This window comes from Bison bison, unplaced genomic scaffold, assembly GCF_000754665.1.
Source record: "Bison bison bison isolate TAMUID 2011002044 unplaced genomic scaffold, Bison_UMD1.0 scf7180017864213, whole genome shotgun sequence".
Lineage (NCBI taxonomy): Eukaryota > Metazoa > Chordata > Mammalia > Artiodactyla > Bovidae > Bison > Bison bison.
The window spans coordinates 3,973,159-3,997,442 of record NW_011494785.1 but is presented as its reverse complement, the minus strand read 5'-3'; the positions used below and the strand labels follow the sequence as shown (position 1 = coordinate 3,997,442).

At 38.4% G+C, this 24,284-nt stretch overlaps 1 protein-coding gene across 1 annotated transcript in view; it reads left to right on the top strand.

The window, feature by feature from the left end:
- The first annotated feature begins 1,417 nt into the window (after nt 1-1,417).
- Nucleotides 1,418-24,284, top strand: part of KDM5A (lysine (K)-specific demethylase 5A) — a 65,470-nt gene continuing 42,603 nt past the window's right edge. The window contains exons 1-12 of the mRNA XM_010845020.1: nt 1,418-2,028; nt 4,488-4,565; nt 5,544-5,666; nt 11,314-11,484; nt 13,418-13,552; nt 14,254-14,359; nt 15,526-15,617; nt 16,223-16,381; nt 17,486-17,605; nt 18,321-18,479; nt 21,675-21,856; nt 23,504-23,666. Of these exons, the coding sequence (XP_010843322.1) occupies nt 1,864-2,028; nt 4,488-4,565; nt 5,544-5,666; nt 11,314-11,484; nt 13,418-13,552; nt 14,254-14,359; nt 15,526-15,617; nt 16,223-16,381; nt 17,486-17,605; nt 18,321-18,479; nt 21,675-21,856; nt 23,504-23,666 (1,653 nt within the window). The 5' untranslated portion in view covers nt 1,418-1,863. The remainder of the gene's footprint in view (nt 2,029-4,487; nt 4,566-5,543; nt 5,667-11,313; nt 11,485-13,417; nt 13,553-14,253; nt 14,360-15,525; nt 15,618-16,222; nt 16,382-17,485; nt 17,606-18,320; nt 18,480-21,674; nt 21,857-23,503; nt 23,667-24,284) is intronic.

Sequence of the window (24,284 nt, the reverse complement as noted above, 5' to 3'; positions counted from 1 at the left end):
CCCTCAGCCATAAAATTCTTACCAAGGCCAATGCAAATATCATCTCCTTAATTGGAAGTAACTCCTACCCTTTGATATTGAGGTAGCAAGTTGTCATTATATATAACACAGCTTCTATTCAGATGTCATCAGCCTTGAGCCCTTCTCTGGTCACCCTATCCCCACTTAACACCCTTTCACACTCTCCCTTCACTACTTTTTAAGGCTTATGGCCACTGAGAATAGTGTATTTATTTGCTAGTACTCATGATTTTGTTTCCCTCCACCGTCAGAATGTAAGTGCTCTGTGAGGGGGTATACTTTGCTTTGTTGTTCATTGTCCATAGATTGAGCATTTAGAAGATCGCCCCAAGCAGATGCTCAGTAACTTGCTGAATGCATGAACCCACGTGTAACATTTCTCTCCCCGCCCCCGCGCGTGGCCCCTACAGTTAAACAGTGCTCTGCTTCTTACATTCTAGCTATAGGTCAATGCGTTACCATCCATTCAAATGCCCCAGGGTCATTCTCAATCCATCCCTCTCTCGCAAACTCCACATCAGATTGTGCGTAGTGAGGGAGGAGGAGTTAAGGATTATTTCTAGATTTCTGGCTCAGGTCAAATGAGTAGATGAATGAAGTCATCCATGGAAACTGGAAATACTGAAAAAAAAAACCCAGTGGGGAACTACGAGTTCATGGTTTACCAGAGTGGAGTTGTCTGGTAGGTAGATAGATATATTGACTTGTAGCCTAGGAGAGGAATCCAGGCTGGAAGTACAGATTTGAGAGTCATAGCTGGTAATTTAGTTCGTGGGGGAAGTTGAGATTGCTCGAGGAGCATGAGAACAAGCCCTGGGAAGTCAGTCTTCCTTCCAATAGAAACAAGAATTGTCTTTTCACGGTTTCTTCTTTAGTCCTTCCTGCGTCACTCTCCACAACTTGCAGGAAGTGGAGATGGACTCTTGCAAAGAATGTTTGAAAAGCAGGGCCGGAACAGCTGGCGTAGCTGTTACAGAAAACTGAGAAAGGCTTACGGCGCATGGCTGCCAGAGAGCGATTGCTGTTGAGAAGCTGTGGGGGTTGTCAATGGTTGGAAAAGCAAAGTCAACAGCCATTGTTTCTCTGTGGACGAAAATCAATTCCTGGATGGTGGCGAGGGCCGGCCGGTGAGAGATGTGCTGGGATTGCTGAACCTGAAACTGTTGCCATGGAGATGGGGCGGATTAAAAGTGGCCGAGTGGGATGAGAAAGGGACAGTAACAATGAAAGGACCAAAAAAAAAAACAGACGCTGGAAAGCGTAGTTATTTAGAAACAGGCGGACACGGAAGTTGAAACAGGCAGCCGGGCGAAGATAGGCAGCTTGTGTTCCGGTCCGTACGTACACAAAGAAGGGCCCAGCTCAGCTTGCCGGAAGCAGAACCTCTGCCCCCGGCTCATTACGCGTCCTCCGCGCCGGAAGAGCGCCCCGTGAGGCCAGCCGCTCCCCTACCGCCCAGTAGGAGGGGCCGCGGGGCTCTGCCGCTGGGAGTCGTGGACAGCGCGGAACTTCGACACACAGGGAACTCAGAAGCGATCCGAGCTACCGGGAGAGGGAAGGGGAAGGAAGGTCGCTCAGGAGAGCGTCGTTGCGGAGGAATCTTGTTTTCTGGCGGCGGAGGGATTTGGCCGCACGCTGACTTCCGGCGAGCGTCGACCGGAGAGAGGGGAAAAAATCCTGAAGAAAACAATAACAAACGCCAGAGGAAGCGGGGTCGGTCTGCGAGTGTGGAGCGAGTCTCTCCCGAGAAGATGAGCTTCGGCCCCTGTCAGGGGACGTGAGCGCAACCGGCAGGGCCCCAGCCCAGCTCTTCTCCCCCGCCCCGCGGACCCCGGTACCGCCATGGCGGGCGTGGGGCCGGGGGGCTACGCGGCGGAGTTCGTGCCGCCCCCGGAGTGCCCGGTGTTTGAGCCCAGCTGGGAGGAGTTCACAGATCCGCTCAGCTTCATTGGCCGCATCCGGCCCATGGCGGAGAAAACCGGCATCTGCAAAATCCGACCTCCCAAGGTACCGGAGTCCCGACCGCCTCAGCGCGGCCTTCCGGTCCGCTGTGCTTTCATGTTCGCTCGCCCTGGTCTCTCGACACCTGGACGCTGTTTCTCTGTTTCCGTTTTGGTTTCTTTGGGGTTTTAATGTCGGCTGGTCCGAAGGCGAGAGAGGGATGTCCCCGGGGCCCCTCCGCCCAGAACTTGGGAACTGATACTCGCCTTCCCGTCTTGGGTTGTGGGCAAGGGTAACAAAGGCTTTCGGCCTTTCCTTGGCCTGTAAGGTGATGGAAGTGTTGTGACGCGACAGCCCGACCCGCGGGTGTGTGTGTGTATTGTACACTCGTTTCTGTACGATGGGAAAAGCTGTGGTTCCGACGGCTGCTGCTTTCTCCCAGCCCTGTTGACGCTTGATTGATTAAATGTTCGCCGGTCTCATCTTAGGCTAAGGTTTCTTTCCTAAGGGGTAATCTGAGCTCTTAAGCTCTTGGGGTGGTGTCACCAAACAAGAACCCCAGACTGATTACTGCTGCAATGAAAAAAGTCTTCCCCGGGGAAGAGAAGGCGCAGCGTTTATTGTAAAAATTCGGAGGTTTAGAAAGAATTGGTCCATAACGGAGGTGGAAGAAAACGTTGAAATCTTAAAAGATATAGAGTCGCAACTGTTGGCAGATAGCTGGGTTTTGCCCATAGGTTGGTTACGGTCCTCAGTCCTTCCGGTGAGGAAAGCTGATACTGTGCCTTGTTTTGTGGGGCTCAGTGCCCCAAGAGGTTGAGGATTTGGTCAAGGTCAGAAGGTTTTTTTGTTTTTTTTTTTTCCCTCTGCCCGTTAGGTCCAATGCTTTCCAACTGGTGTTTCTGGTCCACTTGCCTCAGGGGCACCCGAATGTTTGTTAAAATGCAGATCTCTAGGCCCCATTCCCAGTCTAGAACCACTTTCTGGATATGGAAGTTCTAGAATTTGCATTTCTAGCACTCTCAGTGCTCCTGAATGTCTATGCCCGAGTGCTTCTTAAAGTGATACCTTGCTTTTAGTTTTGTCTCCTAGTAATTAAAATTTTGCCCGTTTGCATGTTGTATTTTAAAAAGCTTCGGCTTTTTCTGCCACAGAAGCATACAGCGCAGTGAATAAAAAGAGGTTAGCTGAGAGGGAGGAGGAGGAGCAGCTAACATAGCACTTACAGATTTTTTTTGTTTAATAGCCTTTGAAGCCCTCCTAAGGTCTCATTTTACAGATGAGGCGAGTCTGGATAAGTTAAATAACTTATCAGATGTGTGATCTTGGGCAAAGTAAATTTTTCTATCTGGATCACTCAGTTTGATTCTAAAACCCAGACAAGCTACTTCTCTTGTGCTCAGTTTGGTTAAGATTGACCATCACTCGCAAGCAAAGGATTAACAAATAACTGCTGTGATGAATGATGGTATGTGTATTGCCATCCTCCCAGAACTTCACTTTTATGAAAAATTTATTTTCACTTAATCCTTTGTTTTTCTTGATTACCTCAAACCCTTAAGCACTGAAGCTTTTCTTGAACCATATGTTCATTTACTCTGTTGTCTTAATGAATTAGAAATTCTATTCAAGGTTCCTCTTGGTTAAAAAAAATTGACTACTTTTTGTTACTTAAAAAAAATTGAAATAATATACCTTTGTGTCACGTTATTATTACTGAAAATAAATGTTTACTAGCAGAATTTAATTTCAGTATTGGTGGATTTCTTTAGTTTCCAAGATAATTTAAGATAATTTTTTATCTTATTTATATAAGATAATTTTTTAAAAACTTCTTTTCACATTTTAAAGTAGATTTAGTATTATTTAGACCAAGTCAAACTTTGGTCTCTAGAACTTTACTTGAAATGTGGTATCTCATTTCAGTTATACCACGTCTCCAATCTGAAAATTGTCCTTGTTTTGTGGGTTTGCTTACTTTTTTTTTTAATTTTCATTTTTTTAAAAAAATTTGGTTGCCCAGAAGCTGGGCTTTGAAGAGAACATTTATGTAACATAGACTTTAAAGTGCTGTGTCACATTCCACATGAATGAAAAAACACATTGTCCATATTATATAAGTACTTTTAAAACGTTATCTTTTGGTCTTTAATTTTACTCTTTTCATTTATTTCAAATTCTATTTTGTTTTTAATTTGATAAACTTGGATGATTATTCGATGCTGTATTGAGATGAGCTGATTGCATTCCAGTTGAGTAATTGGGAAAAGCGTAATTGTGCAGTATAAATAATGAGAGTGGAAGATTTGAGGAGGAAATAGATAAGATAATTTTAGTATTATAATGTTAGAGGTAAGTAATTGGAGATAGTAATAAATTATCTAAAAAATGTTCTTCTCACTAGTGAAGACTAGTAAGTTGGTGTGTTGTCATCATGATTTGTGGCAACTCATCCCATAAATTAAGAGAATGAATTCCTTGCTGATTAACCAATGTAGTGAAGAATTTTTTTTTCCCCTATTTAGGATTGGCAGCCTCCATTTGCATGTGAAGTCAAAAGCTTCCGTTTTACTCCCAGAGTCCAGCGCCTGAATGAGCTTGAGGTGAGTGATTTCTTCATGTCAGGACTTCAGGTGGAGACCTTTGAGAAACTCATGAACTGAGGCTCAGAGTTAATGTGAATCGTGACTGAATGGAAGGAAGCTTCTGATTTTTAAAAAAGTTGTTTATAACAGTTAAAGTTTTTTCTACTTAACTGGGATTATGGGGAACTATCTGCTTTCTTCGGTGCTTATTATTCTGCTAAACTTTTTTATTGTTGTTAGTGTTGGAAGATTCTCTATCCTGTAGTCTTTTGGGAAATATTTTTAAAAATTATTCTATTAAAACCTAGTTTCAGAGGGTTTTTTTTCCCCCCTCTGACAGAACTTTTCTAGGACTCGATTGATTTACTGAGATCTTTCTTTAAATACTCCTGATCTGTCTTAACTTTCCAGTTTGAAATTTGTTTAAATAGTTGTTCCTTTCGCTTGCTAGATTTTCAAAGGATGCTTCAATGTGGATAAAAACTGGTCTAGAATACAAAAGAGAGATCTTAAAGATCGTTAAGGCTTAATGTGTTATGCTGTTTGTTTTTTTTCTATGATGCTCATAAAACATTGATTTTTTTTATTTTAATACCTGTTGTTTTTCTTTAGTTTCTTATATTAAGATACTTGATGAAGAGTCTTAATGTCAGTGAGGTAGAGAGTTGGTGTCCCTGAAGTGTGCATATTATCTACAGATGAAATGTCAGGCATAGAATGCTTAGAAACAGAATAATTTGATTTGTTAAATTTTCTGATTAGCTTAAAGTTAACTTTTACAAAAAATTGCTTTGTTTAGATAAGAACTTTTCACATAAATTAACTTTTTTGACTTAGTAAAGTTTGCTTCTTTTTTTTTTAACTTATAAGGTTTACTTCAGCAGTGATGAAAAGTCTGAATTTCTTTTGAGAGATGAGTACCTTTGTTAAGTAAAACTCATTTTTTCAATCATAACTTAGTTCCTATTTTTGACTTTTCTATTTTGTTAATCTTAGGCGATGACCAGAGTGAGATTGGACTTCTTGGATCAACTAGCAAAATTTTGGGAACTTCAGGGATCTACTCTCAAGATCCCTGTGGTGGAGAGAAAAATCCTGGATCTGTATGCTTTGAGCAAGGTGAGGCTTGTAGTTGGTTAAGATACTGGAACAGAGGCTAGAAAATGTGTGAAATTAGAATTTCAGATATACTTGATGGAAAACATTGCTTTCTAGGTGGGATTTGATTGACCATAGAGGAGGGGCTACTGCTTATGAAGTACGTCTTAATTAGCAAATCTCTTGTGATAAGTTAAGTTTGATTGTCCTGGAGTTTATTGGAATTTCATCTTTAAGGTCACATGGACATCTCTTCCTGCTAACCTTTGATAATGCTTATAAATCTGAGATTTAAAGCTGAAAGGCAGACATTTTTGATTTGTAGTTGTCTTGTAGTTTATAATACTTTTCTTCCTTAAATATCATAGTGAGATTGCTGCTTCTCACCACGTGAACATTTTCTTTTAAATTGAGGCTTGAGGTAAAGTGTGATGCACAAGTCCTAAATGTCCAGCTGGGTTGATCTTTCTAGAAGAGTGTATATATACTCGTGTCAGCACCACCCCGATCAAGACAGCGAGTGTTCACAGCACTCCTTTAGCTCCTTCCTCTCCCTCCCAGTCAGTACTTCTCCCCAAAGGTGACCATTGCTCTGCCCTCTGTCCCTGGGTGAATGTCTCATTAACAGGACATATTACTTTCTAGAAGAGGCACAGGCTGAAAACTGCACAGAAGACCGAGAGTTCTGATATTTTTAGGTTGTTCCGTATGCCCTTTGGGGAAAAAATCATCTTTGGCTCACAGCTTATGAACATCTCTTGAATTTGTGTTACGTTAGACATGATTTTAACACACTTTGATTCCCACTGTTTTTTAATGGGAAGCAGGTTTTCAGTCTGCTGAGTCTTCATCAGTGTGATTGTTTCCTGTTTTGATTAAGTCACTTTGTCTTTCTCACTGGTTATTATTTTTGATCGTAAAAAGTGTTACTTGGAATGTCTATAATTCAGTGGAATTTTACATAAACAATTACAGTTTATAATCAGTGCAGCAAGGAACATTCTAGTCATTTTTAAAAGAAATTTTTGTTAAAGTAATACTTTTTAAAAATGCTTAGAGTAAAAACTAACATTCTCACTTTTCCATCTCTCCACTCCTGTTAGCGCTCCTTAGAGCTAACCACTTTCAGTTCTTTTAGCTGTTTCTGATTTTGATCTCCATATTTCCAAATAACATGATCATGCTGTTTCTTTATTATTTTAGTTTTGAATATGCATACTGATTTTTTACTATTAGAGATGGGCAGTGGGTATAAAAATTAAATCCTTATGTACTTCAAGTGCCCTAAATTTTTTTTTTTTTTAATTATTGCTGTGACTGCATAAATTTACTTCTGCTTGTGCTTAATAGCATGCTATGATTGTTTCCTTGAACCAGTTTTTATTTTCCTTGGAGTTAATGGTCCCGTTGCCTTTTTTTATTTGTAAGTTTTCTCTTTGAGTATCAAAGATTTATTTTCCTATCTTTCCAGAAGTATAAAATCTCTCAGTATGGTTTTATCCAGCAAAAAACCTGTCAGTTTTATTTCCTTCTTGGAGTTACTCCTCTAGAGTTCTCTTTGCTACTCCAATCCAGACTGGTGGTTTTTTTAAGGTCTGCGGTCAGCTTAGAACTTTCACTATCATCATTCTGGGAATTCCATTTGTCTTTCTCCTTGTTCTAAGTCTTCCTTTTACTGGGTTTATTCCTATTTGGTGAAACATTTCTTCTGCTAGTTTTCTGCTAGTTTGATGGCAAGAAAGTAAACAAAATGTAAATTTTTTGCTTGTCTAGAAATGTTCTACTTTTAAACTCCATTGGTAGTTTGGTGGGTTTAGCAGTCTAAATTGTCAATCGTTTTACTTCAAAATTGTATTTTGAAAGCTGTACTCCATAATCTAGCTTCTAGTGTTGTTATTGAGAAGAATGATGCCATGTTAATTCTTGTTCCTTTGTACGTGACTTTTTCTAAGATACAAGGTCTGATCTTTATTCTCAGTACTTTGAGAATTCAGTGATATGCACTGGTACGTGTTAATTTTCATTGCATATATTTATTGCACTTGATAATCTTTCTAATCTGAACTCCCATCCTTGAGTTTTTGTAACTTTTCTTGTGTTTAATTCTTCGCTAATTTCTTCCACTTACCTTTTTTCTCTTTTTAAACTGCCATTATTTGGATGTGAGACTGTTAGACTGATTGTCTAGTTTACTTATCTGTTTCTTTCCTAGGTTCGAGTCCCTTCTTTCAGACTCTGCTGAGAGTAGATCTCTAGTCTTCTGCTGGGATTGAAGAGGGATGGCTGCCTGGCTGTGCTGACTGGGGGAGGCCTGACTGCTTTTATATAGGCTTTTAGTCAACACTGTTCTTTTTAATTTTAAAGATACTGATGCTTCCATTTCTTAAGCCTTTCCAGGTTCTATGTTGCTGCTCTTTGGCTCTCTTCTATTGCTTGGGGCTTTTTTGTTTGTTGTTTCTGCTTGCTAGAGTGTCACTCAGACATCTCCTTTTCCCTCGGTCTTCTTGCCCTCTTGGGAGCATGCTTTTTTGTCCCTCAACTTTTTAGTGGAGCTTTGAGAGGGAGCTTTTAAGTTGAATACTGCTGCTGCTTTTTGTCTGTTAAAATTGTCCCCTGCTAACTGGACTTTGTTTTTCATTGGACTGAAATTTTGGCCTTGATTGACATTACTCTTTTGTTAAGTTTTATTAAAGGTTTGTATTCTTTGTGTTCAATTTAAGTGCTTGCCATGTATCTCTCTTTAGGGCATGGGGTCATGTGATGTTTTCTAATGACAGTGGTGTGATACCTTGCATGGCAAATGTTTGGAGTAAATGAAATTATGCATGATAATCTCTGAATCTCTCAACTGTAGAAATGCAAGTATTAGGTTTTGTGTGCTTTTAAGTATTAGGCCTGCTTAGATTGTTGGAGTATTGCGAACATGAAGCCAGAGTCGTGGCTTTGATTTCTTTGTGAGTCAGTTCTGTCTTACTCTTGTCAACACCCTGATCATGCTGCTGTCAGAAGTCGGCAGACCTGGGTGAGAAGCATGACTGGATCCATGGAGCTCTATCGTTATTGATGGAAATTTAGCTGGAAGTGCTTAGAATACAGAGCAGATTGTTATGCAATGGTGGTAATTGTGTTGGGGAGCACACGTTATTGAGAAGGTTTCTGTTTGCTCTCTGTACTGCTTCTCCCACTTGCTTTAGCCTCACTGGTTTCGTTCTTGTTTCTCAGTGTGCAGGCTTCCCCCGTGGGCCTTGACTCTGGCTGTTTCTAGTGTATCAGCTTGGGTCACTGCTTTCCCCTCCTTCAGGTCTTTGCTCACCTCTTGCCTTCATGATGAGGCGTTTGTGACTGTTTAATGCTTCAATTCACCCTCATTCTCCTACTGGGGAGGCTTTTAAACTACTCTAAGGTTTTTTCCACAGGCTTTGTCATTTCAAAATTGACATTTAGTCTCCCACTAGGATATAAGCTTCAGCAGGGCAGAGGTCTTTATTTTATTCACAGCTGTAGCTCCAGCACCTGCAACAGAGCTGACAGTGTAAAGACCCTGGGAGCTGTGAATAAAAGACCTTCTCATCACCCATTTGCTTCCAGACAGCCCTCTGGCCACACCACCCTTAGTGTGTCTTCCTCTACACTACAGAATTTGAGAAATCAAAGTTTTTTCTCTACTTAATTTTTCCCTGGTTGACTCTTATTAACATACAGAACTTCTCTGAGGGTATGATTTAAAAAAAGCTAAAGAATTGGAGATGGGTTTTACTCTTGTGGACATGAACTTCTTCATTTCCTCCATACTTTCAGATACTTCACTAGAGAAGCATTTTGCCTGGGCTGTGGTTTCACCTTTGCTGTAATAAAGGGCTGAGCACGAGAGCAGACAATGCATCCTTACTTACAGTCTGTATGCCTCTCCTCCATCCCCAATTTGCCACCTCACACAGACATTTGTAATACAGCTCTTACTTTATCCTGGTGCTTTTCATGTTTTATTTCATTTGGCTTCACAGCAGCCTCATAATGAAGTAGAGGTACTGCTGTTATTACTATTTTAATAATAGGTATCCGAGATGCAAATTATGTAACTTACCCAAGGTCATACAGCTGTTAGCAGAGCTGAGGTGTGAACTCAGGCAGTCTGGCTCCAGAGTCCATGCTCTTAGTCTTTGGAAAAAAATGGTAAAATGCACATGATTGACTATTTATAAGTGTACAATTTTATGGCATTATGTATTTTCAAAGTGTTGTACAGCCCATTGCTACTATCCATTTCCAGAACTTTCCCCACCCTTTTGCACCTGGTGAAACCTCTTTCTACAAATTTGCTTCTGTAGGGTTATCTCATTTAAATGGGATCACACAATATTCATCTTCTTGTGTTTGTATAGTGTTTTCAGAGTTCATCCATGTTGTCACATGTATCAGAGTTTCATTAATTTTTACGGCTGAATAATATTCCATGCATGTCTTTACCACATTTTGTTTGTCTGCTCAACTCTTGATGGGTATTTGGGTTGTTTCTACCTACTGTCTGTGTGTGAGTGATGCTCCTGTGAACACTGGTATGCGAGTACTGTTTCTTTTGGGTATACTGCTAGATATGTGTAATTGCTGGATCCTATGGTAATTGTTTTTCTCTTTTAGCTGTTTGGTGTCGTAGAATACGATAGTGTACACTCAAAGAGGAAAATTTTTTCAATTCAGATACCTTCATCACAGCCTTCTTTATTCTTTCATCAATGAAACTGAAAACTGCGTACATTTTAGAAGTGTGAGCGATGTACAATATCAGCTTCTGGAAGATGGAGGCCTTGGTACAGGTCTGTTCTGTACTGCTCCTGGTTTGATGTGAAAGTCACTCATTTGTGTCCGACTCTTTGTGACCCTGTGGACTATACAGTCCATGGAATTCTCCAGGCCAGAATGTTGGGATGTGTAGCCATTCCCTTCTCCAGGGGATCTTCCCAATCCAGGGATTAAAGCCAGGTCTCCCACGTCAGGCGGATTCTTTACCTGCTGAGCTGCCATGGAAACCCTCATTTGATATGAGCATTCAGCAAAAATTGGCCGGTTTCTCCCATCACTTCCTACCTTAATACCTATGCTGTGCTATAGCTACTGCAGTTGAACTTTCTTTATCATTTCTTTATAATCTTTCTTGTAAAACTTCTCTCTTTTTTAAAAATGATGGCCTCTTTTTGAAAATATCATCTGAATCCACTGTTCGCTTGACAGTTTTTAAAAATTCTCTTAAGTTGCTTTATTTTCTAGTATCAGTATTAATGTTCATTTTGTATTATGTAATATTCTTATGACTATACTTGGTCTGTTCTTAACTTTTATTTGTACTTTGAATTCCCTGTGGATATAGAGTACATACATGTGTTTAGAATTCCCATGGTGCATTATGTGAAATGTATAAATTCATTCAATGTTTTTGAATGCTTGGTTCATTGAAGGTAGGCACAATAACAAACAATAGTGTTTAAAACTTCCAAAATCATTGTCTCTCTTTCATATTTTAAATATCAGTGAGTTTCAACTTTGTCACATGTTTCTTGAAAGCAAATCTAAAATCGAGGCCCAAAATAATTTTTCCATTTAGCACACAAGATGTTGAGTCAAAATACATGAATCTTCCTCTTTCCCTAAATAATTTTTACTTTCTTTTCAGATTGTCGCCAGCAAAGGTGGTTTTGAAATGGTCACCAAAGAGAAGAAATGGTCTAAAGTGGGTAGCCGCTTGGGATATCTGCCAGGAAAAGGAACTGGATCCCTTTTGAAGTCACATTATGAAAGAATTCTCTACCCCTATGAGCTTTTCCAGTCAGGGGTCAGCCTTATGGTGAGATGCTTCACTTTTCTTAGGCGTGAATAAATCCAGTGTCTGCCAGATATAGAAACACACTTCAGACTGTTTATTCTAACAGGTTAGCTAGCAGTTGGTGTGGTTTCTCCAGGTGCCAAAATTTGGGGGAGCAAGTTTAAAAAATCACAACTGTTTTTGATGGTTTACAAGGTAAAGGCTAATGGGAGTGAAGAATGTCTTCTTACTTACATAAGATGTTTACACTTATGCAAGGCTTAAGCTTTTAAAAAAAATTTCTCCACTTGGATTCGCGTTTTTTTTTTTTAACGGCTTGATTGAGGTAGAATTTACATACTACAGAATTCACCCATTGTAGGTACACAGTCAGTAAGCTGTGATAAATTATAAATTTATGCAGCTGTCATCACCATCCAGTTTTAGGACGCTTCCATTAGCCCAGAAGATTTATTTGTGTTTGTTTATAGTTGGTTCTTGCTTCTACCCTCAAACCTGGACAACTCCTAATCTGCTTTCTGATTCTGTAGTTTTACCTTTTCTAGAAATTTCACATAGATGCACTCATACAGTGTGATTTTGTGTATGGTTTCTTTCACTGAGCCTAATGATTCTTAAGGTTTATCTGTATTTTAGTATCAGTACTTCATTCATTTTTATGGCTGAATAATATTCTGTTGTATGGTTATACCACATTTGTTTATTCATTTATCAGTTGATGGACATTTCGATGTTTCCAGTTTATGGCTATTATGAATAATGCTATGAATATTCATGTACTAGTCTTTGTGTGGACATATGTTTTCATTTCTCTTGGGTAGATACCTAGGAGTGGAATTGCTGGGTTATACGGTAAGTTTGTGTTTAACTTTTTAAGAAACTGCCAAACTGTTTTCAAAAGTGGCTGAACCATCTTGCATTCCCACCAGTAATGTAGAGGCTTCCAGTTTCTCCACATCTTTGCCAACACTTGGTATTGTCAGTTTTTTTGCTTACAGCCATTCTAGTGAGTGTGTAGTGGTATCTCATTGTGGTTTTAATTTTATTTCCCTAATGACTAATGGTGTTGTGCATCTTTTCATGTGCGTATTAGCCATTTGTATATCTTGATGAAGTGTCTGCTCAAATCTTTTTTTTATTGGATTGTTTGCCATCTTATACTTGTTATAAAATTTTGCTAAATATTCTGGATATAAGTCCTTTATCAGATGTATGATTTCATATAAGTATTTTCTTCTAGTCTGTGGTTCGGTTTTCTGCCTTTTTTATGGATTGTGCTGTTATCATATCTAAGAAATCTTCTCTTAACCTAAGGCCAGAAGTCTGTTTTCATCTAGAAGTTTTATAGTTTTAAGTCTGTGACCCATTTTGGATTATTTTTTGTGATAGTCTTAGGTAAAGCTAAAAGTTTGTTTTGGGGGCATCGAGGTATAGGAATATCTGATAGTTCAGCAGCGTTTCTTTAAAAGATGGCCTTTTTCCCATTTACCTTGCCCAGGTGATTTGCCTTACCAAGGTGATTAACCTTGGCACCTTTGTTGAAAATCAGTTGACTATAAATATATAGGTTTATTCCTAGTCCATTTTGTTCTTTGATCTGTATGTTTCATCCTAACAACAATACTGTGCTATCTTGAGTACCATAGCTTTATAGTAAGTTTAGATATTTGGTAGTAGTATAAGTCCTCCAGCTTGGTTCTTTTTTCAAATTTTCCAAAATTTTTGCACTTCCACATAAATTTTAGAATCTACTCCATTTCTATGGCAAAAGCCTGCTAGGATTTTGATAGGGATTGCCTTGAATCTATAGATCAATTTGGCGGGAAAATTGTCATCTGGTTTCATGTGTTAATAGTTTTAGGGATATTTTAGAAATTTATTATTTTTCTCCTGATTCTCAAATCTGATTTCTTATCACTGAATCTGCCCTCTTCCTGTGCTCTCAATTCTTTAGGGTGTACAAATGCCTAATTTAGACCTTAAGGAAAAAGTGGAGCCTGAGGTTCTTAGCACTGACATCCAAACTTCGCCAGAACCGGGAACAAGAATGAACATTCTGCCGAAGAGAACAAGACGTGTCAAGTGTCAGGTATCAGTTTCTGTGGGCCATTTTGACAGGACTTTTACCTCATTGTGCAGAACACATGCCTGGTTTGGGGAGGTCATTCACGTACTGTTCTTTAAAGCTTGAAAGACATATTTTTTAATTTACTTTTGAGATGAATATTCAAGGAGGAAATTGTAAAATTTGATTTAGAGAGTTTTTTGTTAATATTAAATAACTTTGACAGAGATGGCAAATCGGAGTGATTCTGGATACTGGGCCAATTTCATAGACATGCTGATGATTTCCAGTACATTTTATTTTCATGGTTACTGTGAGAAGAGTAGGAAGGAGAGATTTTATTTTTCACACATCCTTCCTTTAAAAACCAGAATATAATTTTCTTGTGTCTGAATCATTCCAGTGTAATTTCTATAGTGTTCTTGTGACCTAGAATAATTTTAAAGCCTAATGAAAGCATCAGAAAAAAAAATGCCCATAATTTATTTTTGTCTGCTCCTCGCCCACTTTCATATTCCCATTTCTTTGTGGTCCTTCAAGTTGCGTTTTGTTTTTGTTTTGGGGGGAATCTTAGTTCCTGGATCAGGGATAAGGCAGCAAGCCGATTTAGAGAGAATTAAAAATTTTGTTTATTTTTAACTGGCTCTTGAAACTTTTCTTATGTAAGAAAGTAAATTAATGCATCACAAAATTATACTAATGTGACTTTTATTTATTTTTTTTAGTCAGAATCTGGAGAAGTGAATAGAAATACGGAACTGAAGAAACTTCGGATTTTTGGGGCTGGGCCTAAGGTTGTGGGCTTGGCAATGGGAGTAAAAGAAAAGGAAGGTAAATCTGTTATTTGGTCACGGAAAGTATTAAGGTGTAGTGGTATGGTTATAACAGATGCAGGTTGTGCTTGAATCGTAGTCTGCTGTGGGGTTTTCTAAGGATTATATTGTAGACTTGCAGCATGATTTCCAGACAAATCACCTTTTTAATGGCAGATAATCTTAAGGTGTAAGAAGCCTTAGTATGTTAAATTTTTATATTATTTTGGGAGAAAATTTCCTCCTCCATTTCCTCCTTCCACTTGACACAGAAATTAGTGTTTCTAAAGGCCAATTTATAAGAGAATGGCAAAATTAATGATTCTTACCTGGTGATCTAAAGCTAGCTGTTTTTAATTTTGAAAAGAAATAGAGGAGTCTCTCTGACCTTTAGAATCAGAACATACTAGGGAGAGCTAATTATTTAGATTCTAATTATAATATTTTTCTGTAATTGCCTTGATGTATATTATAACACTTCATTTAAGTAATCTATTTGAAAAATGGCTGGTGCTCCCAGCTTAGCATGTTAGAATTAGCATGTGAGTAAAATTGCTAATGCAGAGATAAGTACATGTCAGTTTTAAAAGACTCAATTTGACGAAGATTGTGTTGGATGTGTTTTTACTGTATAAGAATTTAATGGAATACTGTAATCACAAGTCATACTGATTTTTGTGCATTTTCTGATATGACTTAAGTCATGATTCCAATTCTGAACTGAACTCTGGTTGATCAGATAATATTGTTCTATCACCAAATATTCAGTGTGATCAGACTTACTTGATATATTACATTGTTTATTATTACTCTTTTAAAAATTAAGCACCTTAATCTTTTTTATGTTTGTAATTGTATTGGCTGGCTGTGATCTTAATGCTAGTCTCAAATTAGTTCCTGATAAGTTCTCCATGTGGGCAATACAGAATTAGTACTTAAACTCTCTGCAGCTCAATTGCCTGGACTAGAATCCCAAATCTGCTGCTGACTCACTGTGTGAGTTTGGGCAGGTTACCTAACTTCTCTGTTCTTCAGATTCTTTATCTTCACTGGGGGATAATAGTTTATCTGCCTCATAGTGTTGTGAGATTTTAATTAATTTAAATAATTTAAAATAGTGTCTGGTCCATGGTAAGCTCTCAACATTAGTTTTTACTATTATTATATAATTATTTTTATTTCAAGATGAGGTCTCCCGAAGACGAAAAGTTACCAACAGGTCAGACGCATTTAACATGCAAATGAGACAACGGAAAGGAACTCTCTCTGTTAACTTTGTAAGTGTTCTGAGATGTGTTAGGAGGGAAAGGATTTATTTTTATTTTAGTTATGCTTTTTTACCTTGCTGTGTCTGGTGTGTCGTTTAGTTAGTTCATTTAGTCCGAAGACTTAGTGCATCTGAAGCTTCAGCTTTGGTGTATATCACATTAACCTTGCTTTGTGGTATACACACAGAGGGTTCCTGAGTCATATACCTAGTGAATGAGTGAGTGAGAGGATGACTCTGTCAACCCTTAGCTGTATTAGACAATACTCTGTCCTGAGCCCTCTACCAGTGAAGAGCATTTGTGTGTAGGAAAAGTGACATGGTATATTTTTTTTATAGAAATTGACATTCAAGTACCCTAGATTTGTAGTGGTTGTTTACTCCGATACCTTGATACACTTTTATTAACTTGCTTGTAGCAGCTCTGAGGAAATTCAGGAAGTTTTATGCAAAGCTGTTTATATACTGTTATTTAAAATAAGTATTCAGGACTTATGTTTATTTTTTAGTGTACAGTATTTTGTTTCAATTAAGGCATTCCTGGTAAAGATTTAATACTGCTTTTTAATAAACTTATTAATAAACTTTCATGTTACTTTATTTTGTTGTTAACAGGTTGATCTGTATGTTTGTATGTTTTGTGGTCGGGGAAACAATGAAGATAAGCTGCTGCTGTGTGACGGGTGTGATGACAGCTACCATACGTTCTGTTTAATTCCCCCACTGCCTGACGTGCCCAAGGGCGACTGGAGGTGTCCTAAGTGTGTGGCCGAGGTACACACCCAACCTTATCTTTTAAAGGGAACAAAAACATACATACGGGTGTACAGTCAACACTTCCCATGAAGCTGCTTCTCCTCTGTCTTTGTTTTTCAGAACTTGAAATTGCTAGGCTTTTTAAAAGAGTGATAGTGACTGGAAATGTAACAGTTCTGTTTTTTATTTTATTTTATTTTTCAGTTCTGTTTTTTAAAGTGTCTTTTTCTCACTGGTTTGGTAACTGTTTATTGCTGCAGATGAATGAGACTTTTGCTAGACTATTCATATTCCAGGAAAACAGTAAAAGTGGAGGAAATCCGTAGGTTATTTGTTCTTTATTTAATTTAAAAAAAAAGTAAAAATCTGATATGAAGCTCTAGAACTTAGGATCTATGCATCCAGTTTTCATGCTGCCACATAAACTGGTGGTATCTGTTAACTTGTTTAAATTTTGGCTTGATTGTACTAAATTTGTTATTGAAAGATTATAGTAATGTCACTCTCATGAAATGCCTGGTGTGTTTATTTTAACAAAATATGATAGAATGTTGAAAGGAAAGAGTTGGCTGGGTGTATTTAGATACATTGAAAGCATATGTTTATGATCTTTTAATTATTTTTTATTATTTTCAACATTAAGCAATTCAGAAGCAGTTCTGTTCTAAGTCTTTGTGTTGAGAAATTGGTCGTGATGATTGGTAGTAGAAAAAAAAAACATTCTTCTTTCTGGGTGTCCTAGCAACCCGGTGACTGTCCCTTTCTCCATTACCTTTCCTCCCTCCCTGAATGTTTGTTTTTTCCACCAAGGATGATAGACATCTCTGGGCTTGATTCCAGGTTGGTAGCCCTCCAGGTGTGTGTCTTAATGCCAGAGCTTAATGCCAGCTCCAAGCCTGAAGCTGTCTCATGACCACCTTCCTCTGGAAGGCATGAAAATGCAATTGAGGTTTCAGAACATTATTTCCTGGTTCCACACTGAAAGTAATTAATACGTGTTTTGTGGTCTAGAGTTGACTGGATTTGTTTCACCTTGGAAAATGATCAAAGAAGGTCATACCTGAGAGCCTTATACTTTCTTCAGTTTAAGTAAGTTAATCTTAGATATTTTTTTCTTCCCAGGAATGTAATAAACCTAGAGAAGCTTTTGGATTTGAACAAGCCGTACGAGAGTATACACTTCAGAGCTTTGGAGAGATGGCAGATAATTTTAAGTCTGACTATTTCAATATGCCAGTCCATGTGAGTATTTAGGTCACTTTGGGGAAGTATGAAAGATTTATCTGAGTCCAAAGCTTTTGTTTTGCTTTTTAAAAGCTTCCATTATTTTGTGAAAAACAGAATTGGCATGAAAAAGACGATAGAACATCGGATCTGAGGATCAGGGGCCCAGGGTCTGCTTCTGTTCCTTCAGCTTTCTTGTGGCAGTGTGCACTCCCCTGTTGAGAAATTGACTTCTGTCTTTCCCTTGTTTGTGGACCCTCTGAGCACAGTCCTTTTCACACAAGCGTGGAAGATGTGGCAGTTGCTGCTTTTATTTAGCTATTTGTACTATGAGGTTTGCTGCTTTTCCTGGGGCTTCTTGGGCTTTAAAAAATTTCCATCAAAATAATTTTCTAAAGCTATTAAAATTCAGCCTTGATTTTTGTATTTCCTTTTTCTTCATTGTGTCCTGGGTCATCTTTATCCTTCTTAGTTGGAAAGCAGCTTGCAGAAGAAAGCAGTTCAAGTTCATTGTGGTTTTTTTTGTTTGTTTTCATTATGTTTTTCATCTAAGTCGTCTTCAGCTTTTCCCCATCCTCAATCAGAAAAGCCAAGACGGCAGTCTTTTCAACTCTGAGAACTGAGAAGGTTTCTGTTTTTTCATGGGTTTTGTTCAGTTGACCTGCGTGTTATGTTATAATGGGTTATGATTGTAGTGAGTTTGTAATCTGTCATCTCTCTTTTCCATGTGTAGATGGTCCCCACAGAACTGGTAGAAAAGGAATTCTGGCGGCTGGTGAGCAGCATTGAAGAAGACGTTATTGTAGAGTATGGAGCTGACATCTCCTCAAAAGACTTTGGGAGTGGATTTCCTGTGAAGGATGGCCGCAGAAAGATGCTGCCGGAAGAAGAGGTGCAGAGCATGTAGTAATATCCATACTTCTTGCCTCTGGCCAACCCAGCCTTTGCTAGTAGAAAATGGCCTTTCTTTAATCTTAGGGACCACATCCGTTTAAAACACTAAATATGTAGAATTTGGACATTACAAATAATCTTCCGTTTTGAAAACAATAAATTCAGAGTAACTTTAAAAATCATTTAACTTTTCATTTTAAAACCAGTTTAATTAATTTAAAACTTCAGTCACTCAGTCGTGTCCGACTCTTTGTGACCCCATGAAACTTAACTCCAGTTAAAAGATTTTGCGTAGCTCTCTCTGTTTGGAAATGTAGAAAATGACTTTAGAAAAAAATACTACATTTCACTGGTAGGTCCACAATTACGTTTCCTTCAAAATCTGGGCAGATAGGTTTTCAAATATGCATTTAAATTGTAACAGATGATCTTTATGTGTAAAGCTAAAGTAAGATGATCATTTCTTTCTTTTTCTCTTACTTTGGTCTTTGTCACTTTCTTTTCCTTTATATTTGGCAATAGTTGAGAATTCTATTTCCTGTTTTCTTACACATGGTAAGAAAAAAAAAAGGTACATAGTGGAGAAGGATACGTAGTTTAAAATACGGCCCCTCTAGGTCTCTTGTTACCATTGGCATGGTGTATCTCTTTCCATTGTTTTACCTTGAAGCTGTTTGTATTTTGGAATCTGGCCTGTGTCTCTGTAGGCAGCATATGTTTGAATCTTTCTTTTTAAAAATCTAGTGTGAAGGTTGACTTTAATTGGAGTGTTCAGTACATTTAAACTTAATGTGGTTGATTTATATCTGCCGTCTTGCTGCTTTCTCTGTCTCCTGCATTTTTGCTCCTCTCTCTCTTATTGCCTTCTTTTGGTGTTCAAGAGGTATTCATCATACCATTTTAATTGGCCTGAAATTTTTTGCGGGGAGATACATATTTTGAGTTATTTAGTGGTTCCCTAAGAATTACAGTATATAGCTTTAAAAAAAAAACAGCTTCATCAACAGTGTCTGTCTTTAACTGATCACATTCTACTTCATTTCAATATTGACTTCTGGTAAATTAGAAACTTGGAAACTTTTTTCATTTGCTTTTCTCTTTTGTGTATTGTGTGTTGTATCTGCATATTGTATAATACACCAACACGGCAGTATAGTATTGCTTTAAACCATCTTATGGTCTTTAAAACAATTCAGAAGAAAGACTTTTACAGTCTTTTACGTCATTACGCATATATACCCTTTCTGGTACCCTTTCTCTCATTCCTGTGGGTCCAGGATACTTTTTATTTGAGCCTCCTGGACTGTTTCTATTTGTAGTGCAGGTCTGCTAGCAATGAATTCTTGTCTTTGCTTATGTGAGAATGTCTGTATTTAGCCTTGTAGTTTCTTAAGACTAAATACTTCTCAATTTTTTTGCCTTTGATTGTGTTCTAGTTTCTTGAAATGGTTGTTCTGATAATCTTGTTCAGTTCTATCCTTGTTTTCTGTGGAGGGAACTGCCCAACCTCCCTACATCACCATTTCCAAAAGTTCTTCACGATTAGAAGTCTCCTTCCTACCCAGGTCTCTAGTTAGACAGAGGACCCTGTTTCATCTTCTCTTGTATCCTTCCCTATGTAGTATGTCTCTGTGAGCAGGTAAGCATCATGCCTACAGTCATGTTCTAAAACAGGAATGGGAATGTGCACGCTCACACCGTTCCAACCCTGGCTTCCCTTGTTTGAGTCCCATCTTGCCCTGACCAGTCCGTTGTAACTCCTTACAGTATCACCGACCCAGTTTATTCATGGTACTGTCTCACTCTTTATCATGCCAACTGTCCAGTCAGAAATATCTAATTACTTAATATGTGCTGAATAGGGTTTTCGTTTTTTGTTTTGTTTTATGATCAAAAGCTGTGTCTTTTGGCTGTCTTCTTATTTTAGCCTTATTATTGATTTTTTCCCTCCTGTCATAGTAGAGCACAGGTTAAGATAATCGCATTAGGAAAATGTTCATAGATTCTCTCATTCACAGATTCCCTCTTCAGCTTTGTCACTGGTTATTTAACCTCTTTACTTTGAGGGTTTTAATCTCTGTATTATAGAAACTTTCACATGATTAAAAGTTAACATCATAATGAATTTCTCTCCCTTCCTCCCTGGCATCCAGGTTCAACCATTACCAGCCTTCTAATAGAAGGCAGTCAGATTCTCTTGTTTCTGCATTCAGACTTCTGCAGTATCACATCACATATCCTGGAAAACTCAACTACACTCTTGCAAGAATGACAGTGAAAAAGGCAGATAGCATCTTAGAGCTGTTATGAAAGTAGTTCGATTTTGTGGGTCTCCTGGATTCCTTATACTCCACTTGGGTTCCTTAGGCCCCTTTTGAGAACTGCTTGCCACAAGGATGATAGCATTTTAAGTCTCTGCCACATACGGCTTCAGAAGTGGGTGTTTGAAACTCATGTCCAGAGCTTATATCCAGTTAGAAACCTGAAAACTCAGCACCTTTCCTTTTTCATTGTGGCTGTGCTTTTTTTTTTGGAAATTGCAATTTCTTTTTTCTCTTGAACTCATTTGTGAAACAAAAAAATTTGTCGTTGTTGTTAATGGATGTGTTTGTAGTGTGATTGCCCAGGATTCTTGCCTGTAAAATCCCATGAACAAAGGAGCCTGGTGGGCTACAGTCCACAGAGTCACAAAGAGTTGGACATTACTGAGCACATAGTTGGGGTTGGGGGTGCTGACTTTCTGCACCATCCTGGTCTTCACCGTTGGCCACAGATTCAGGATCCTATTCCGTTTTGTCCTCACAGTATCTTGGCACCACAAATATATTGATAAACATTTTGGTAAGTTATGCTACCAGGGATAAAGTAGATATACAATACCAACCTATTAAAATGAATCTCACAGTATTTTACTGGTAAGCTGTGGGGGTGGGTGGGGAGTAATAATAAGCCTTATATGCGTAGAGTAATCCAGAGATAGCTTAAATAACTAAAGGGAAATGTAAATATCACTTAGGAGATAGGATTAAATATTTAGGAATATGAGTTACACGTAGAGAGCAAGGAGCACAGATTCTGGATTAGATGATTGTGACTTAACACAATTTTTACTTTTGTTTTTAAAGACTCTTCTTGAGATACCTGTTGGGCTCTTGTCATTTCTGCTCTCATTTACACTGTTTTCCTTCTGTAGGAATATGCGCTTTCTGGTTGGAACTTGAATAACATGCCTGTGCTAGAGCAGTCTGTTCTTGCACATATCAACGTGGACATCTCTGGCATGAAGGTGCCGTGGCTCTATGTGGGGATGTGCTTCTCCTCCTTTTGCTGGCACATTGAAGATCACTGGAGTTATTCCATCAACTACCTGCACTGGTACGCACAGTTTTTGTTAACAACATGCACACTTGGTGACCTTTCTAAAGGTGTGATAAAATTAGGTGATGTGTTGGGGAGAACTGACTTTAAAGTGTGTCCTACCCAAAGTAGGATAAGGTACTGGGTAGGGGTCTCAGGGTACAGCGTCTCTGACACTTCCACTCTTAACGTGTGCAGCCGAGCCCCAGGTTTTAGACCAGGTGATTCTTAGTATTCAGTGTACAGGAAACATTTCTTTGATTTAACTTTTGATATGTAAGGCAGGATATTTAAAGTTTATATAGTCAAGATCTGACTAACCTTCAGAATTTGAAATTAAATGCCTGTGTTACATGTGTATTAGTTAAGGTTTTTTGTTGGTTTTTATTTTTATTTGACCCACAGCTTTTATTTACTTACCCAGTTCCATGTTCAGTATTCCGATCTTAACCAAATAGTATTTTTCTTTCCATTTGAAAGATAACTGCTCAGGTCAGCGGAGAAGGCAGTGGCACCACACTCCAGTACTCTTGCCTGGAAAATCCCATGGACGGAGGAGCCTGGTGGGCTGCAGTCCATGGGGTTGCTAGGAGTCGGACACGACTGAGCGACTTCACTTTCACTTTTCACTTTCATGCACTGGAGAAGGAAATGGCAACCCACTCCAGTGTTCTTGCCTGGAGAATCCCAGGGACGAGGGAGCCTGGTGGGCTGCCGTTTATGGGGTCGCACAGAGTCGGACACGACTGAAGTAACTTAGCTTAACTTAGCTCAGGTCAGGCTGTGCAAACTAATGGTTTTCTTTCTTTCATCCCTGTGCTTTGCAATATGATAGCTTCTAGCCACGTGTGGTTGTTTAAAATTAAAAGTTTACTTCAGCATTTGCATTAACCACATTTTACGTGCTTACTTGTCAATTGTGACCGGTGACCCTTGTATTGGCCAGCATAGATATAGAACATTTTCAGTCATTGCTGTAAGTTTCTATTAGAGACAGCACTGTGAATTGTATTATGATTAAGTTATTCTGTAGATTGCATGACTAATTAAATCAATTTCCTTGAACTTCAATTTAGTATTATAAGTAAACTCTAGTCCACTGAAGTCTGGTGTGTTACTGATGCCAAGTGTTTGGTCCTTAAGATTCATAGATAGAACTCAGGATTTCAACAATTTGTAAGATTCATAAGTATTATTCAGGATTTCAACAATGTCTTTCCTTGGCTTATTTCCTTGGATAGTAATGTTGAAGTTCTACAGACATATTCTATAGGGCATTGACTTTTACTTTGATCATGGTGGGGATAATTGGAATGTCCAGTGGACCTGTGAACCAGGCAGTATGTCAGTATCCTTTGGTACAATGCTTGCTTTTCCTATAGCATCTTTTCTGTTGGAAGATGCTGTTTACTGCTCTACCTTAAAGAGTTCATTCGACTTGCCTTTCCATAGTGAAAACTACATACCCACCTGTCCGTATACACTTGCTTTACCTCCTGTTGTGAATAGTAGCACAGATTTTTGAAATGGTTGCTAGGATTCAGGGCCCATTATCTATGGCCACAGAGCAAGACAAAGTTAATTACAGTTTAGTGGATTTGAGTCCGAGACCCTGGCGTCATGGGCACCGTGCTCTGCCTGGATAAACTGTTACTTCTTTGCTAGGGGAGAGCCAAAGACATGGTATGGCGTGCCGTCTCATGCTGCAGAGCAGCTGGAGGAGGTGATGAGGGAGCTAGCCCCTGAGCTGTTTGAGTCCCAGCCTGACCTCCTGCATCAGTTAGTCACCATCATGAACCCCAACGTGTTGATGGAGCACGGGGTACCGGTGAGTCTTTTTGCATCTCCCTTCAGTATTTTAAAGTTAACATATATCATAATATATGCTTGGTTTTATAATAGTTAATAAAATCAGATCCTCTTCTAGCCAAATTAGAATTTATACTCCAAAGGGAACAACATTTATTTTATTAAGAATGGGTTGTTATGAAATGTGAATCATACCTTTATGTACAGCAGCCTGTCAGAATAACCTTGTTTTCAGTATATCTTGGTTTTAGTAAACATCTTATTTTCTTTATTATCCCATTTAATCAAAGTAGAAGTGTCTTAAGTGGTAGTTCTAATAACTGATCCTTATCTTTGTGGAGATCATATTTCCATCTTTCATATGAAGATTTTATAGCCTTTTTTTGCATGAGATAATGAAGTAAAGACACAATGAACACCTTTTCTACTTTTAAATCTAGTTTTGAAAATGATTATTACATTTAAATTGTGCTAATATTTGATAAAGTATAAATTCAGTGTTTGCTTCGTATACTCAAATAGTTATAACCTTAATGAGAAAGGAGATCGGGCGATAGTAATGTTATCTTGTCTTTAAAGAGTTAATTTGTACAAAATCTTGGACTTTTCAAAAGACATAGTATTATCATAAAACCAG